The 17968-nt window shown below is 47.6% G+C and overlaps 1 protein-coding gene across 1 annotated transcript; it reads left to right on the plus strand.

Annotated features, from left to right (window-relative positions):
• Positions 1-294: 294 nt before the first annotated feature.
• On the plus strand, positions 295-14616 carry LOC121852511 (interferon-induced very large GTPase 1-like). Its single transcript, XM_042346475.1, is given in 9 exon segments — positions 295-365; positions 991-1085; positions 2540-2644; positions 3266-3412; positions 7117-8585; positions 9317-10244; positions 10247-10698; positions 13952-14059; positions 14428-14616. Coding segments are annotated over 9 exon segments (3564 nt in total).
• Positions 14617-17968: the final 3352 nt, after the last annotated feature.

The following is a 17968-nucleotide window of genomic DNA, read 5'->3' on the forward strand; positions in this document are numbered from 1 at the left end:
TGAAATCATCCCTGGGAAAATTTGCCTCAAGTAGCGAACTCACCTCCACGGAAGACGTTCCACGAGCTCGATATGTCTTTAGCTGTAGCCCTCTGTATCGAGGGGACTCACGCACAAATTCTCAGGAACATCGCGGAGCGCACTCTGAGCAGGCGTTGGATTAGGCTAGTTCGAGTTCGGGACGAAGTGTTGAATGCTGCCGACAGTATTAGAATCTGGAATCCATTCGCGAAAGCACCCTTCACTCAATGTTTCTTCCGTCTGGCGGGTAGATGAGTTCTAATCCTGGGTATGATGCGGCGCAGGCCAGCAAGACGTTTCCGGGAGCCACTTCGTGATTGTTTCCGTCATTTGCCGCGACCAAGGTACGATCACCGCTAAGGTGTTGATTACTACTATGTCACAGACTCGTGGCTTATCTCACTTCGAAAGGCTGCGTGTTGTGCTTTACTGAAGTCTAAGTAATCGAAACGGGGCGGGATCGCGACCATGTGTCGATTCCCTAGGACTCTCTATACCTCCGTATAGGAGTAGCACTGCCTTATTATAATGGCGGCACGTACATGGTGCGACAACGCGATTTTGAATACTCTCTAACCAGACGTGGATAGGACCGTTTAACCACATCATATAAAGCATCAAGCTCACCCTCGGGAAGTTGGAGCAATCATAGCCGTACAATTACTCCACGTGTGCGTTTTACCGCCTCTCAGCGGCACACGTTACTGCCAAGATCATCTGATGAAGTTCCCGAACGAACGTTTTGGTTGTAAGGGAGGTGGGGGAGGTAGAGTGACGCAAATAGTGCCCATTGCATCAATAATTGCCGCGAGTCGTGTCCCGACAAAGTCTACCATACCATTCTGCTTTTGTAAGTAGTATTATACACTTTTCTGTTATATTTGTGGCACGGTGCGACTGTGCACGCTTCTTCTCCGGTTTAGGCATTGAACTCCCAGGCGACTTTAATCGGCTCTAATGCCCCGATAGATCCACCTTTATGGCCACGGTGCGTGCCTTACTATACGGGTCACGGCCATCGGTCCAAATGCCGGCACAAGCCAGGCTGCAGATTTTTGCCCCAAGTGGGTAGAGATGGTATGCAAGAAGAGAAGGAGTGAGGTACCACACGGCAATAGCTCGAATGCAGCGTGCAAGAATGGAACTTAGAATGTTTGTCCTACTCACTCGCCTTTGCATTCCATTTCCTATGGCACGAAGTATACGTGTCGTACGGCTTAAACACTGGGTTTATTTAGTTCAACTGGTTCGCCTAAGTGATATGTACCTTGTCTAGGAGCTTGTCACTGACATCGGTGAGAATCAGTTAAAATGCACTAAACTTTTGGTGAAGACTCAGTCCGTGACAGTCATGGGGAGAACGCGAGAGTCTTTAATGATTTGCCTCCAATGTCACGCCCGCTTGGATTGGACACGTTCAAATTATCCTTATGGTCTCTACACGGGATCAAAGCCCTGAAAGCAAATTACCAAGTCCCTTGGTTATATCACCCCATTTAAATTATGACTAGCCCAACTTATCACAAGTTACATAGACCCTCTCCCATGACCCCATCCTCTCATTAAGTGCATGCGGACATGGAAAAGAGTGGGGCCGCTATAGTTTGATGGTCCTTCCCGATCAGGCGTGGACATACACAGCGCACAGCCATCCTTAAGAGTTTCTTATGGACTACTGGTACCGTGGAGCCGTTGAGTAACTTCGAGAAATATCGTCTGTCTTATTGGGCAGTTGCATCTGCGTAATTCCGCTAATTATGAGGCTGGCGGAAGAGTAGCATGTCTGAGTGACCTTCGAGCGGGTGCTGTGTGTTGCCTTGCAGGCTGGCGACTTCAGCGTAGGCAGTCTTATATCATTAGCGGTGAACCAGCAAATCGACATCATGTAGTGGCTCATCTTACAATGTTGGGAACGATGAATAGTGAAGTGGGCGTCCACGGTTACCATACCTGCGGGACCGTGATGCATTACTAGGTTATCCGCCGATTTCTTCATGCGACTAATTTGGCCGGACAGTCGACCGCTGCGATTCACCGCGGATCTGACGTTGATTAAAATTACGTATCTACATCCATCAGCAGTCTGAGACGTGAAAAGCTTAATCGTATCTGTTTCTTAAAATAACATTGTAGATGAATAGAAACTATGATGTGTGTTTGTTTGAATCAGAGTCTTAGGGTTGACGTGTGAGCGCCTAGATTGGAAATACCCTCGATCGCCGTGGGCACCTATGAGTTTTTTCGGGGACAGAACCTCTTGCTAGGCAGGGAAACTCCTGGAATCATGTCGGTATATGTGGAGATCCGCCTGATTGAGGATCTAATCCGTCTCGAGAGCCCTACCTCCGCCTTCTCTAGGGTGGCATCATACTGGAGACTATAAAAAGTGATCGCCAGTGTCGAAAAGGTCAGATAGGGCAAACAAAAGCGGTGCTTTCCCAAAATGGTTATGTTGGAAGCCGGAGCTCCTCTTGTCGGCTTGAACTAAGATGCCGTACTCTCTGTCTTTCATCGGAAGGAGCTATTTCTAATGTGCAATATCATAAGGCATGGGGAAATAACGAGGACGATCGATCCTCCGAACAATGTTACCGCGCCGACAGGAAGGGGGCTTACGGGCCAGGTCATCAAGCGCCCATACCTTAGACACACTAAGGAGAAGGTTGGGTGTCAGCGGTATTTGCTTAGGAGACCATTATTCCAAAGCGCCTTCCTAAATAAGAGAAATGGGATAGCATCTGCCGCGGATCAACGGTAGAGAGAATCCACAGCATTCCTGCTCCCGAAAGTCCTGGCTTGGTGCCTCCCGAATTTGCGGTACACTTGTAGTAAGCTCACCGGATGCTTGGAACTAAACAGTGCTACACCCGAGGGTAGCTTCGACACACCATCCGGTTTAAAGCTGATCCGACGTGTGCGAGAGTGTCGCCCTCAGCGGGACCCGTAACCGGGTTGGTAGGATGGAAAGCTAGAGGCAGACTCGAAAAAGCTGTGGTCGGAGCCGCTGATGACAAAGTAATGATTTTCTCTCAGATGACCGCAGTCTCGAAAGGCCCGACTATTCATCGTGTCCGTATCCGTAGAAAGTGGGACCGTACCTTAATTGTTGGTAGAACAATCTTCTTAATCCCGGTATAGGGGTAAGGGTCCCCCAGGGGCACCAGGCAGGGTGTTTAGTTACTGGACGATTTAGCAGCAACCCACACTGCTCTAGTTCATTTAGGGAGTGGCCCCCTTAATCTAGATGTGCAGAGCGTATGCGATGGACCGCGAGTGATGACTATCGACAAAACACCAACGAATATGTATCGGTGGAGAAGTGACTTCGAGGACAAGAGCCCGTTTTATACAAAACCATCAACGACCGTTGAATCGGCCCCTGCGCTGAAAAGTAAAACCCAGAGTCATAGCACCAAATCGGCTCCTGGGGTCAGATTAGACACAATAACCCACCCGCCCGCACAGCTCTCATACTCTGCGCGGAGTCCCCGCAGCGCGAGTTAAAAGTCAACTGCAATGCGCTATAGTACTAGCCGGCCCAACGACCGCACTAGGATTGCCAGTACAAATGAGCCCAGGAGCATATAGGGCTGCTTCTCAAAAAGGGAGGACACGTATCCATTGTCGCTGCCCCATTTTGGTGACCGATTGTCGGACCCGCATCCCCGTTCAGAGTTTTGTAGGGTAACAGACCTGACCCAGTATCGGATTGATGATAAAACACGACGACCCAGTGACCTAAGCTACGTGTACTCTGCAAAGACAGGACCCAGCCACCCATCCGTGATTCTTTACGCATTGTCCAGTGATCTACAGCATTAAGCATAAATTTTTAGGCCATCCGTATTGGTCACCGGCTAGCTAGACATGGTCGAAGCGATAAGCATACCCTGTGGATTCTCTATACATTGTCCCTCACTGCTTGAAGCAAAGACCTCGAAGTATGTGTTCGTGCCAGTAGCGTCAGCCGGATGTCCGCGACATCGACGTTTTAATTTCTCACGGGAGCTACGGGACATGAACTAACGCAAGGCTATTTGCGAAAATACCTTAAATACAAAACATTTCATGCAGCTTTCGCGACAATTCCTGACGGGGATATGTTTATCGGTCAGTCAGGTAGGTCTTGTCGACTGATTTAGGTCCAAAAATGGACGATGGTCACAATTGGATTACTACGACGGCTAAGTCTGCATCTGCAGTACTGCGCCGGAGATCCCAAGCTCGGAAAACATATACAAAGGAGGCGCGGTCCTGTTTAGTCATGATTTGCCCGCAGGACAACTTGGAAGCACATTGAAAGCCTCTTGATAAATCTCGGCGCGCCAAATTGGAATTAGGTACCCATTCCCATATTTTTTTAAAGAGCAGAACCGCAGTTTGACTCTAGATTTTGTGCAGGTTAGTAGCTGGAGACATTCGGGGCTGCAGACCTGTTCAACAATTTGACTGCGGAGGCCACTGCATTCACGACGAAATGACATTAGGTACTTCCCGTGTAAAGCGGATGTGTCCCTACCACTAATCAGGACCTCGGATATTCCCACTCAATCTAATCCGCGTGGTATCCTTAACCAAGGTCTCCGACGTCATGGGGATCGTGAGGCATAAGTAGCAGTGCTGATGTTCGTCGTGCTTGAACGAACGATGAATGCTATCCCTAACGTGGGAGGCGCTTACCTACATGGGATGCCCACTTCTATGCCGATCTCAGCAGATGCCCCTAGGCATGGTCTAACAACGTGCTGATATGAATGGAATCGTTAGAAGAGCCACTAGTATCTAGAAGGGACTATGAGCAGACAGCACATGAATTTGCCTTACACTGAGTGCACCACCTGGAAATCCCCTCAGGCTAGGCAGCGTCCCTGCCTAAACCTACAGAGCCCTAACCGATATATGCATACGCCGATCCATGCAGTGTCGAAATCCGGGGTCCCCGATGAAAACACTAGGGCCAGTCTAGTAGGCGTTATTGGTTTGCCGAGTCATGGACGACGAAAATTCGGCCGAAGTACAAGGGGATCTGCTTACTGCGATGGCGTTAAAACACAACGGGAGGATTTGTAGCTGAGGTGGATTGTACTCTACTGATCCATTTCCTGGCGAAGAATTAGGGGAACCGCCTCCCCAAGAGATTTATCTCACGAGACAGTAAAGCTAAGCGGCCTCACTTGTGCAGGGAACCGTGTACCTTCATTTCTGTATAATTCACGTGTGCGGACACGCAGTTAATATCCAAGCGGATCTTCACGTATAAGAAATCTCCCCTCAGCGTCGGGACGCCACTCACAACATTTTTATAGACCCGTACGTGTCACAGACTGACCGGATGTGCTAGTCTCCCCGCTCTTTGTGCACGAAGTTATGAAATAACGGGCCGTACTTTTCGAAGGGTTTACGAATTAAGCCCGAACTTGTTTTGAACTGGGTATCGTCCCGAGTCCGGATTATATCCCCCCGAGGTCGGGTAACTTGACTCAACCCAGGCGCATAGAACATTATTGTCCCCCGTACTACAATTGGCTGTGTTCACTTTAGAACTCTATTCGTGGATTCCGTTGCCGGGGTATATAATTGTTAACAAACTGTAACTGGCATCCGACTTTTGTCGACTGTTTGTTGTACTGCCTAGCCTACCGAATTCCCCTACTAGCGGGCCTCTTGTCCAAAGACGGATTGCTGGAAACTCCGAGCTGTACCCGGTCCTGTCTTCGGTGATGAGTAAGCCCAGGCATAGAGAACGTACTCATAGTTAAGTAGCACAGACCTAAGATACGTACAGCCATGGATAAAAGTGCGGGATCTTTTACTGACCCACGATACCTACGAGAATAAGTCATTATGTAGAAATGGTCCGGAGATGGTGGCTTACGCAGAAATGTTTACATGGGCTGGACCACTTGGCATCTGCAAGTAACATTACGCTACAGGTCGAGATGGATTGCTAAACGCAGACGACGACTTGAATGCGCAATTGCTATTGGCGTATGCCCGCAAACATTGAGGCTCCAATAATCTAGATACTTGGGCACCACTCCCCCCAACTGCAGGCACAACTGGGTTATTAAAATGGCGTAGCAAAATAAGAGCAGGGTTCTTTTGGTGCATTGTGCAGACCTGGAATACCTATTTATGCAACCGAACTGAGTGTGGTAGTCAACTTTGCGTCCAACGGTATCGAGGTATCTCATCGCTGAACTTTTGGTCCACCGTTATTTAAGTGTGCAGTAAATAGTTTAGTAGGTCACTGAATTCTTGCAGTCGTAAATGAAACATAGTTGGCTTCGGTGCTTTAAGGACAGAAATCGAGATAATCCTTACTCAGGTGATGAGCCCGTTGCTGAAGGACTGCTGATCTTGTTGAAGGTCGGTAGGCCGTTACCGAGTGTATAGTACGCCGAGTTTGTGCACCCCAAGTCAAACGAGGGAGTCAGGCACGGGCTGCTCGGGGTTCGCGTTGGGTTTGATTTTGAAGCCATCTGGGGTACCGATTTCTATGGCAGTTTCTGCTACGATCTTCCTCTCCGCGCGACAGCGATTTCGAGGTAGTGGAGGATCTCCAAATCCTAAATGGCAAACTGGCGTGATGTAAATGCAACGTAAAGGCAGGGATAAAATTCGACACCCAGTAAAAGTGGTTAAGGGAAACCCTGTTCGTTATCTAGATGGGAGTGACTAAGCTGATTACCGGTTTTTCAGTAGATGTGGATCTTATAACTACTGAACTTTCCGGGTTCCTGTGAGATCGTCGAGCAGATAGGCGGCTGAAAAATACAGACGTAAATGATGAAACAGATGAACTCTTAAAGCAAACGTTAGATGAACTGGGTGTTCAGGATGTAAATGTATGTGATTTAGAGAAAAATAACAAGGCTGACAATGGCAACCTTTTTCGTGAGTTCATGAAGGCTGTATTAACTTGCTGTGAAGTCAAAAATAATCTGAAAATGATATCTGAAAATGTCACAGATTTAAATATTAAAATTGATGCAAATTACATAAAACGTCAAAGGAGTGCAGAAGCGATCAAAGATATTCTGCAAAAAATGGGAGCCTGTAAAGATGTCCGTGAAAATTGTTTTTCTTGTCAAGGTGAAACGTTGTGGCACAAATGGTCAGACACAGAAAAAGAATTGTGTCGGTTGAAGAAGGGACTCGGTCCTGAATATATGAACCAATTGAGAACGACAAAACAAAATCTCCGCCTTGAACAAATGAAACAGATTACACCAACAATGACAGAATTTATTTCAAACATTTCAAAATTTGATGAAGAAGAGTGTAAACTGTTCATACATGGGCTGGAACTTGAACTGAATGATAAAACAAGAAGAACAATGCGTGAAGAAAATAAAAACGTCAATGCATGTGGTGCTCATGACATAAGCAAAGAGCTTCAACCATCAAATATGAAGTCGTCTTTGTCTACCGTTGGTTTGGAGCATTTCTTTCGTGAAGTTGCACAGATCTATGAAGCATCTAAAGAGTGCAAGATGCATCAAGATTACAAGAACCTTTCAGCTCGTATGGCACATTTGTTTCTGGATGGATTTCCCATGGAGCTCCTAGATGGAGACGCTGGATGCATTCCCATTGACTGGGTCACAGACGTGTTCGGAGAAGTAAACAACATTCTATTAGGAGAAGTACACAACATTCTGAAACGAGACCCCCGCATATTTGTGCTGTCTGTGCTGGGCGTGCAGAGCTCGGGGAAGTCCACGCTGCTCAACACCATGTTTGGGCTGCAGTTCGCAGTGAGTTCTGGTCGCTGCACACGCGGCGCATTCATGCAGCTCCTCCGCATTGACAATGAATTAACTGAAGAGCTCGGGTTTGATTTCATCCTGGTGATCGACACAGAAGGGTTAAAAGCTCTTGAGCTGTCAACACTCGAAAACAGCTATGAGCATGACAATGAGCTAGCAACACTGGCTATTGGTCTCAGCAATGCTACTATTCTCAATGTCAAGATGGAAAATGCAGAAGAAATGAAAGACATTCTGCAGATTGTTGTTCACGCTTTTTTGAGAATGACTGAAGGTGGAAAAAAACCTAGCTGTGTGTTTGTTCATCAGAATAGTGGAGGCATCTCTGCTCATCAGAAGAATAAACAGGACCAGGAACGTCTTCTTCAGATACTGAACGAGATGACTGAGGCGGCTGCAAAAATGGAAGAGAAATCGATGTATTATAAACAATTCACAGATGTTATAGATTATGATGCAGAAAATGACAAATGGTACATCCCTGGACTCTGGGCTGGTGGTTCATCTAGGGATCGGGTCAGTTGTACATATAGTGATGAGATATGGAAACTAAAAAAACACCTTCTCGAAAAATTCAAAAAACGTGCATAGTTGGACAACATTTACACGTTGCCAGAATTCAGTGCATGGATAACGACGATGTGGACAGCAATGAAAAAAGAAACTTACGTCTTCCATTTCCGGAACTTTCTTGTTCTTGAAGCATACAACACGTTATGCACTGCATATACAGGATGGGAATTAAAGCTTCGTATGCATATGATTTCCTGGATGCAAGATGTGTCCAATAAAGTAAAGCGTGCATCACATGACAAGCTTCAAAATTTGAAAAGAAGTCTCGATAAAGATGTGAATGATGAAATTTTAAAACAACAATGTATATTTAAGGACTGTTTGTCAGATTTTTTTAAGAAGGGTTCTGGAAAAACCACCCTTGTTGAGAAGTACAGAGAGGATTTTCTCATTAGTGTTCGACAATTGTGCTCTGTGGTGTCAAATGAGACTCTTAGCAAATGCAAGGAGTGCATCGATACACATGAATGCCTAGAATCTTACAGAAATGTAGAAACTCAATACAAACAAACTATAGGCGGGAAAGTTAAAAGGGTCTTGGAAAACTGCACACATTCAGACAAAGGATTGGACGAAGAGCAACTTCAGAAGATATTTAATGTAATTTGGTCTGAAACGGTTTCTGATCTCAAGAGAATTACATTGCAAGAATGTGACGTGAAACGTGACATGGAAAAAGCATTGCTTTCTTTGGCGAAGACAGATGCCGGTCTCTTCAAGGAAGGTTGCAAAGTTGTTCTTGGTCTGATATGGGAAGAAAATATTTTAAGACACTTAAAACCCACTCCAGTGGAATGCATAATAAAGCAAATTCATTTGAAGAAAAAACTGCACTAGACAGCATTGTAAATCTCTCCAGTGACATTATTGATAAATGCAAACAATTCATAACAACCAAAGCACATGCTGCCACAGATTACTGGCCAGCTTACTGTGATGAACTGCTGCAGCAAGTAGATTTGATTTTGAAAAACACACCCGATGATGACAAACAATACAGTAAAAGTTTCGTAATAGACATCAAGATGTATGTTTGCTCCATTGCCATCGAACCTTTCACAAAGCAACACGAGCGTATTCTCAAGGAAAACGACCCATCGACTCGACTTGAAGAAATTAAAAGATCATATTTCAATTTGCTGACATCAATGTGTAAAACTGAAGATGGAAAACAAAGAAATGTTATCGCCCTTTGTGATGGATGCCTTAAACCCGCATTCTTGGCTGTTCTGAAAGAACAATTAGGGACAATTATTGTCCAGGACATGATGAAAAACATTGTTCTTTCAAATCGTAAAGCACTTCAAGCGACTATGTTGTCGTCCGTATTGAACGGAAACAACTTTAACACCTTAATCAGTTTCATCCACGACTCCAACGCCTTCACTATATCAGCTATAAAGGGTCTCATCATAGAGCATTGCACACAAAGGGATGAAAATAAAGAAGAGAAGCTCTATAACATCCAATGCTTTGCACAACCTATTCTAGATGGGATCATGGCAAAATTAAACAATGCGATATTAAAAGAAACTGAACACACTGAATATATTACAGTGGCTGATTTGTTAGAAAAACTAAAATCTAATCTCATAAAAGACATCGTCATGAAATTTGACTTTCTTCAAATTGTAGGACCCCACACTCTTGAAAACCCAGACAAGATCAAAGAGTTTACTAAAGAAGTTGGTGAGGGAATTAAGCGAGTGAGCTCCGAAATTCTGAAATATTTGTGTGGCTTGGAAAACCTTAACAAGTTATTGGATGAAATGCCAGTGAAGCCACATGAAGAGATATTCAAGACCGTGTCTGGCTGTGGGCAACATTGTCCCTTGTGCAAGGCCCCTTGTGACCGTGGTGGCAGTGCTCACAGGGAGCACGGGCAGCGATGCATTACCCTCAAGGGCTGTGCGGCAGGAAGTGTAGTGACGGAACTCTGATCGTCGATGTATGCACAACGTCTGTGGCTAAAAGCAAATGCTCATATCAACGAGCACACTCGTTCACTAACGAGGATACTAATAAAGAGTGGTATGAGTACAGGAACTATCGTGAAGTTAATGACTATTACAAATCTTGGGACATTCCACCAGAGACCATTGACCCGGAGCCAGTTCTTTGGAAGTTTGTTTTCTCTAAATACAATGAAAAACTTGCCAAGAAGTATGAAACCAAATCAGCAAAACTCCCACAAGAATGGGGTCTTGTAACAAAGGAAGCTGTGGAAAACAACTTGAAAGAAAAATACGGGAAAATAGAAAATATAAACCTATTTTGGAATATTATGAAGAAATTTACCATCGACTCTTTGCGATACATTGCACACGGTTTTGTGAACATTACTGGGATAAAAAAAAATCTCTCCAAACACCCAACTTCACACACCGATTCGCACTAAATTCCCAGTCGAGTCAAATGATCCTTATAAATTATTTTTTCTCTACACTCCTACTTTGAGCGCATATAATATGAAGTCATCCACAATCGATTATATTGATATAATACACCGAGGACCTTTATCACACTTCATCTTTTGAACATTTTGTATATCGGTCTGAAACCGTTTTACCTGGCAAAATCACTTTCTCACTTTCCCCACCATATTTTCTCACCTAGGCCTCTCTTTATATAAAATTATAATAAACACAACTCTCCCCCTAAAATTACCTCGACAATCCCGCCTGAGGACCAGTATTCATGGGGATCAATTTGCCAAATTCTGCTCCTGTATGGTGATAGTGTCGGACAAGACAATCATGTCCATCACTGCACTCGGTCAATTACCTTGCTAACTTTTGAGAGGGACTTTCAAACATTTTTTTTAGATACCAAAACACGTTCCGTCGGAGTGGGCAGGTAGGAACTTGGTTGGACAGCGCATTCGTGCACGACAGACAGACACATAATTCCTGGTGGGCAGTGTGGAACCTGTTGTTCCTACCTGTATAATTGTAGTGTGTCGTGTATAGTGTAGTGTGTAGGTTAAACGTTGCGTTTCATTCGGGCACCACGGGGTGACCAGTCCCTCCCCACCCAGCCCCACCCCTCTCACCCTCCACCCTCCCCTCCCCATATGCACGACAGACAGACAAATAATCCCTTGGTGGGCAGTGTGAAACCTGTTGTTCCTACCTGTATAATGTCATTGTAATCTTGTGATTTTGTGAGTGAACCGAAAATGTATAAAAAAATAATTATAGCTTTAATAGCGTGTATATCAATATATTAATCATGTTCATGGTGTAAGAATGTACGTATTGCTTAACTTTTAAGAGCAAAGCCCGTGCAGGGACGTGGATCTCGGTGAATTATTTACTTTCTAGATGTACACTAATACTTACTCTCTACCTTGTAATGGTTTTGACTCGTTGCACCTTATGTTGTGAGCATCTCCATCACTGCTGGAGTTGCCCAAAGGGACCTTCCTAGATCCCTCGCACTCTGCTGGCACACAGCGACCCAACTGACTGATCCCAGCTTCCACTGGCGCCTCCTTGAGCGAGCCAGGGTCTGAAAGCCGGGACTCTGGTACTGCCTCTGTTGGAATCATCCCAGGCCAGAACAACCCTTAATTTGGCTCCTTTCTACGGACCCATGCAACTCCCACGCATCCTACCCAGCCATCTCGCGTGTCTCAATACTCATTAACCCTGCATCCAACCACTACCCAAAAACATATGCACTGTCACAAAACCCAGTTACACACTCGTTGTCAGCACTTCAGCCAGAGTGATTCTCTACATCACCAACCGCCTTGGAGACCAACATGCTCTGTACACGTTAGCATTTGTATCCACCATCTGTTTAATTCGATCCAGCTTCCAGCCTCAACTACCATGACACTCATCGTCACAACCATCCTCACCACAAAGGCCCCAGCTCAGTAATGCATAGGCACCCATTCGCCAGAATCATCACCCTCCACCTCCATTCCATGCCCACTCCGAAGAAGAAACTAACCATTGGAACTTGGACAAGTCCAGCCTGAGACCACCTCTGAAGAATCGTGACACCACTGGGACAATCACCTTACTCAACTTTAGGGACTTTTCAAACATGTTTTAAGATACCAAATATTGTCATTGTAATCTTGTGATTTTGAGAGATGAACCGAAAATATATGATTTTTTTATTATAGCTTTAATAGCTTGTATATCAATATATTAATCATGTTCATGGTGTAAGAATTATACGTGTTTTTAAATTTTAAGAGCAAAGCCCGTGCAGGGACGTGGATCTCGGTGAATTATTTACTTTCTAGATGTACACTAATACTTACTCTCTACCTTGTAATGGTTTTGACTCGTTGCACCTCATGTTGTGAGTATCTCCATCACTGCTGGAGTTACCCAAAGGGACCTATCTAGATCCCTCGCACTCTGCTGGCACACAGCGACCCAACTGACTGATCCCAGCTTCCACTGGCGCCTCCTTGAGCGAGCCAGGGACTGAAAGCCGGGACTCTGGTACTGCCTCTGTTGGAATCATCCCAGGCCAGAACAACCCTTAATTTGGCTCCTTTCTACGGACCCATGCAACTCCCACGCATCCTACCCAGCCATCTCGCGTGCCTCAATACTCATTAACCCTGCATCCAACCACTACCCAAAAACATATGCACTGTCACAAAACCCAGTTACACACTCGTTGTCAGCACTTCAGCCAGAGTGATTCTCTACATCACCAACCGCCTTGGAGACCAACATGCACTGTACAAGTTAGCATTTGTATCCACCATCTGTTTAATTCGATCCAGCTTCCAGCCTCAACTACCATGACACTCATCGTCACAACCATCCTCACCACAAAGGCCCCAGCTCAGTAATGCATAGGCACCCAATCGCCAGAATCATCACCCTCCACCTCCATTCCATGCCCACTCCGGAGAAGAAACTAACCATTGGAACTTGGACAAGTCCAGCCTGAGACCACATCTGAAGAATCGTGACACCACTGGGACAATCACCTTGCTCAACTTGAGGAACTTTTCAAACATGTTTTAAGATACCAAATATTGTCATTGTAATCTTATGATTTGTGAGATGAACCGAAAATGTCTGATTCTTTTTTTTAATGAAAGCTTTAAGGCTTGTATATCAATTTATTAATCATGTTTATGGCGTAAGAATGTACGTATTTCTTAAGTTTTAAGGCCTGATTGGTCTTCAATTTACGCTTCAATTTATTTGCGAATTGTTACTTCATGTGATTAAACACGACCCCTTCCATAGCACTGCTGGTTTGGTTTATTTGTCGTAATCTTTCATCCACATGAAACCGAACAACGCTACCGCTCCACCCCCACCCTCCAAGCATGTGAGGCAATAGGGGCATGGTGCGTTCCTGCAACATGCGAGCACACTTTTGGGTTTTGCTATTTCTCTGCATCAAGCATTGGCTGGAAACGACGTACAAGTATCCAAATATATGACCTGCGATATGAGGTGGTGTTACTTGCCCTGGTTAAGATTTATTTGAGGACACTTATCACACTGGTGTGTCCGTTTTGAGTGTACGTGTGTGTTTTTGTTGATATGTGTGTTTTTGTTGATATGTGTGTTTGTACATCTTTGTATGTGTTTTAGCGCACTAAGGTGCCAACTGTTGAAGTACTAAAGGCGATCCAGAGTCTGAGACCAGAAAAGGCACCGGGGATAGATGATCTCCCAAGCGAAATGCTGAGGGAGGATGGCGTTTGTGCACAGCTGCCCTACGTGACATCATAACAACAGTCTGGACCACTGGACGGGTTCCGCAGGACTGGAAGGATGCCCTGGTGGTCCCCTCTTTAAGAAGGGGGACCGCACAGACTGTAACAACTACAGGGGCATCTCACTCCTCAGTGTGCCGGAAAAGGTCCTGGCAAGGATTCTTCAACATCTCCTTGCTAGGCACACCGAGAAGAGGCTTGCGGAGCCCCAATGCGGTTTCAGTAAAGGGCGGTTCAGCACCGATGCCATATTTTCTGTCCGTCAAGGCCTATGATACCATCAGTAGGCTTGGGCTTTGGGTCATTCTTCGTGCTTTCAGAGTCCCTGACCCTCTGCTCACGATCATTAAGGACCTTCATGATGGTGAGCAGGCCCGGGTATTCACTGTTTACCTTGGGGTGCAACAGGGATGTCCTATGGCTCCATTCTTTAACGTCTATTTCGACCACGTAGTTTGTGAAGCCTTTGATGGCTGTACCGGAGGAATTTCCATCTGGTACAGATACAATGGGAGGCTGATCGATGCCCGGGTGTGGTAAAGGGATGGCTCCCTATTGGTCAACCACGTTATGTATGCCGATCTGGTAATTGCCGCTCACTCAGAGGAAGAGTTGGAGGTGCTGCTGCTGAACCTGGAGCATGCCACTAAGAGGTGGGGCCTTACCATCAGCCCCACCAAAACTAAGCACCTGCCTGGGTATTTTGTACCATCGGACACTCCACCCCCCCGCAACTCCCAATTGGTGATGGGGCAGTTGTGGAGAGAGTGGAGAGTTTCCTATACCTGGGCAGTGTGCTCATGACCAGCTCCAGTTTGACAGCAGAAGTCTCACTCCGAATCAGTCGAGCAGCATTATCTTTTCATGGGTTGTGTAACGCTGTGTGGAAGCTACCTGGTCTGTCGCTCCGCACGAAGTTTCAGGTCTTCTCGGCCACAATAATTAATTTCCTTCTCTACGCTTGCGAAACGTGGACCCCCTAATGGAACATCTTTGCTGGTTATAAACATTTAGGCTGGCCTGCCTACGATCCATCCTGGGTTTAACCAGGCTGGATTGTATGAGGAGCTCACAAATCCATGAACGATCTGGGCAAAGTCCCATCGGTGAGCTCTTCCGGCAGGCAAGGCTGCGTTGGCTGGGTCATGTAGCCCGCATGCCCAGTCACCGCATGCCTAAACAGCTTTTGTTTGGCCGGATAGAGGGGGCTAAACGGGAGGGGCATGGGCTAGAGAAGATATGGAGTGATGTGGTACAGGAGGACGTGGAGCTGAGTGGACTTGCCGATGACTACTTCCAGCGGTGTCAAGATCGGCATCTGTGGAGGAGGCTCGTGAAGTACACTACTGGGCAGTTGAAGACAGTCGCCCTCCAACAACAACGGAGGCCGGAGAAGTGATGCTCACAACAATGAGCGGAGCGCCGGGTGGCTAAAGCACAGCAAGTTGGCACAGTAGGGGACACAGGTGGTGCATCAGCCAGTCATCTCAGTCAGTCGACCCATGGCAACTGGGTCTGCCCTGTCATCTCCTGCCAGCGGGCGTTCGACACTTCACGTGGCCTCAAGGTGCACATAGCCTGGCATAAGCATCACGTGGTGACGTCACAACCACTTAGTGGCAAATGGTGGTTGTTGTTGTTGGTACACTGCAGAATGAACCGGGCGACTAAAGTTTGATTCCCGCTCATGGCAAACACCATTCACGATTATCTGAACCGGTCCTTGGCTTCCCCTAGGTCAACTCGGCTTCAAATGAGTATCTGGTGCGATGTGTAAACATCGCCACTCAGCAGACAAAGGCAAACGGGCAAGGTGCTGGCCACCCACCAGCTCGTGTGCCATGCCAGCCTTCTTCATAGGTGCTGCTCGCTAATAGCGATTGCCATAACAGTCTGCTAAAGTCTATACGGGGGATCTTTGTGCTTGAGTGTATTTGTGTGTCTTACCTACAAAGTAATTTTGTCTCTCTCTGTCTGCACACGCCTTCAACGATTTTAACTGACAAACTGTTGGGTTTACGTTTCGACCAAGTACACAGATACACTCTAATCCCCTGTACGAAAACGCGCTCTTTGTTTTCCATCAAATGTAAACTAATAAAATAACACCTTATATCAATTACGCTGATCGTGGCGCCAAAAGCACGCCTCTGCGCATGTGTAGAGGTGTTACGGAGGGCTTAACAAACACACTGGGCGTGGTTATGCCTGTACGCCAAGAGGTGCTTACATCGACGTCCGCACCATTCATCCTGGGGGCTGACACGGAGCTGGGATCCCCACGGCCCCACCCCTCAGTGGGGGAGTTGCTATATAAGGCGGTGAGCTGGAGGGCTCGGGGTTCAGTGTTCAGCCTTAACCAGTGAAGCAAGAAGACCTGCTAGATAGGCCCTGGGAATCCCTTGGATCGCTGTCCTTCTCAGGACCGACCAGGGCAAGCCAGTGGCGTGGCCCCAAGAGCCCAGAGCCGATGCTCTTGTAAGAGCCGGTCTGGGGACTCAGGGTGCCGTAATCCCAGCTTAACCAGGGCTGGGTTAGCTAGCCTCCCCTAGCCCGGTAGTGGAGGACCTAGGAGTAGGCGAGCTGTGTTGATCTCCCAGTTAGACGGGTGAAGGGGCCGATACCCCTTCAAGTGTTGTACATCTCGGCCTGTTATGTACTTTGTGCTTAATAAATAAGTGTGCCTCCAACTACGTCGTCCAAGTCTCCTGGAACCTACTACAACTGGCGTCAGAAGTGGTCTTCTAAGGATGGATACAAGACGGACGGCTCGTACTAGGGAACCGGGGGAGGAGGAAACCTCGGCCGACTCAGAGCCCGAGATTGCGGAGGGCGAATCCAAGCAACCGGGGCCGAGTCCACCCACACCGCAACGGCAGGACGGGTGGGGACCGTCGGCTGACGGACTACGGCTGGCTCACTCCCGCCTGGCGGAGCTACTCTACGCGGCAGCCGCCACGTTGGAGGAAATCACTCGCCTGGGGGCTGGAGGAGCTGCACGGGGCGACGACGGACGACACGTGGCGCCGGTTCCCGCCATTTCTACGGGCCTGGAAGTCGGATTTGCCGCCATCAGTACAGTGGGTGCTGAGGGCAGGGCCGGGCTACGTCAGGCGACCGACTCTCGCCAACCAGGAACCGCCACGTCATCAATGGCGGCCGGCATGTCACCAGAAGAGCGACCGCCGATGGCACCCGCCCTTCCCGCCAAAACTGTGCGGAGTGGCGGGAACGACGGGGCGCGATCTTCGACTGCGGACGCCGCGTTACAGCAGCGATTACCACCTCTAAAAGAGTTCGTGGGGGAAGACGGTGACTGGGGAAGCTTCCGAAGACGCTTCCTCGCTCACCAAGAAATGGCACAATGGACGGATGACGAGGCACTACGCGCGCTACCGGCGATGCTCGACAGTGACGCCCTCGCTACCCTCACCTCGGCGCCAAGAGCGAAGCGCGCCACGCTGCAAATGGCGCTTCAACTCCTGTCTGCAGTCTATGGACCACCTTCGGACTGCAGGCAGCTGTTCTACGATCGCCAGCGGGGCGCCAAGGAATCGCCTCTGGCATACCGCACAGCTCTCCTGGCCCTAGCGAAGGCGGCTTTCCCTCGGATGGACGAGGAAGGGGTGGATGCCATGGTGGCAGAGAAGATACTGCTGTTGGCGGACGATTTGGACATTGTCGTCTTGGCGCAAGACGACACGGAGATGTGTTCCCTGCGGGCCGCGCGGCACATCCACGCTAACTTGCTGTCCCAGCGTCGCAAGGCCAGCAAGGCGGCGGCCGGGCATACCGTGGCTGCAACCACCCTCCCATCGGAAGAGGTCTGCGCTGTGGATCGCCCGATGGAGTGGAGAGCCGGGGGACGACCGGCTCGGGACGGACCGAGCCG

The sequence above is a fragment of the Callorhinchus milii genome, unplaced genomic scaffold (assembly GCF_018977255.1).
Source record: "Callorhinchus milii isolate IMCB2004 unplaced genomic scaffold, IMCB_Cmil_1.0 Scaffold848, whole genome shotgun sequence".
NCBI lineage: Eukaryota > Metazoa > Chordata > Chondrichthyes > Chimaeriformes > Callorhinchidae > Callorhinchus > Callorhinchus milii.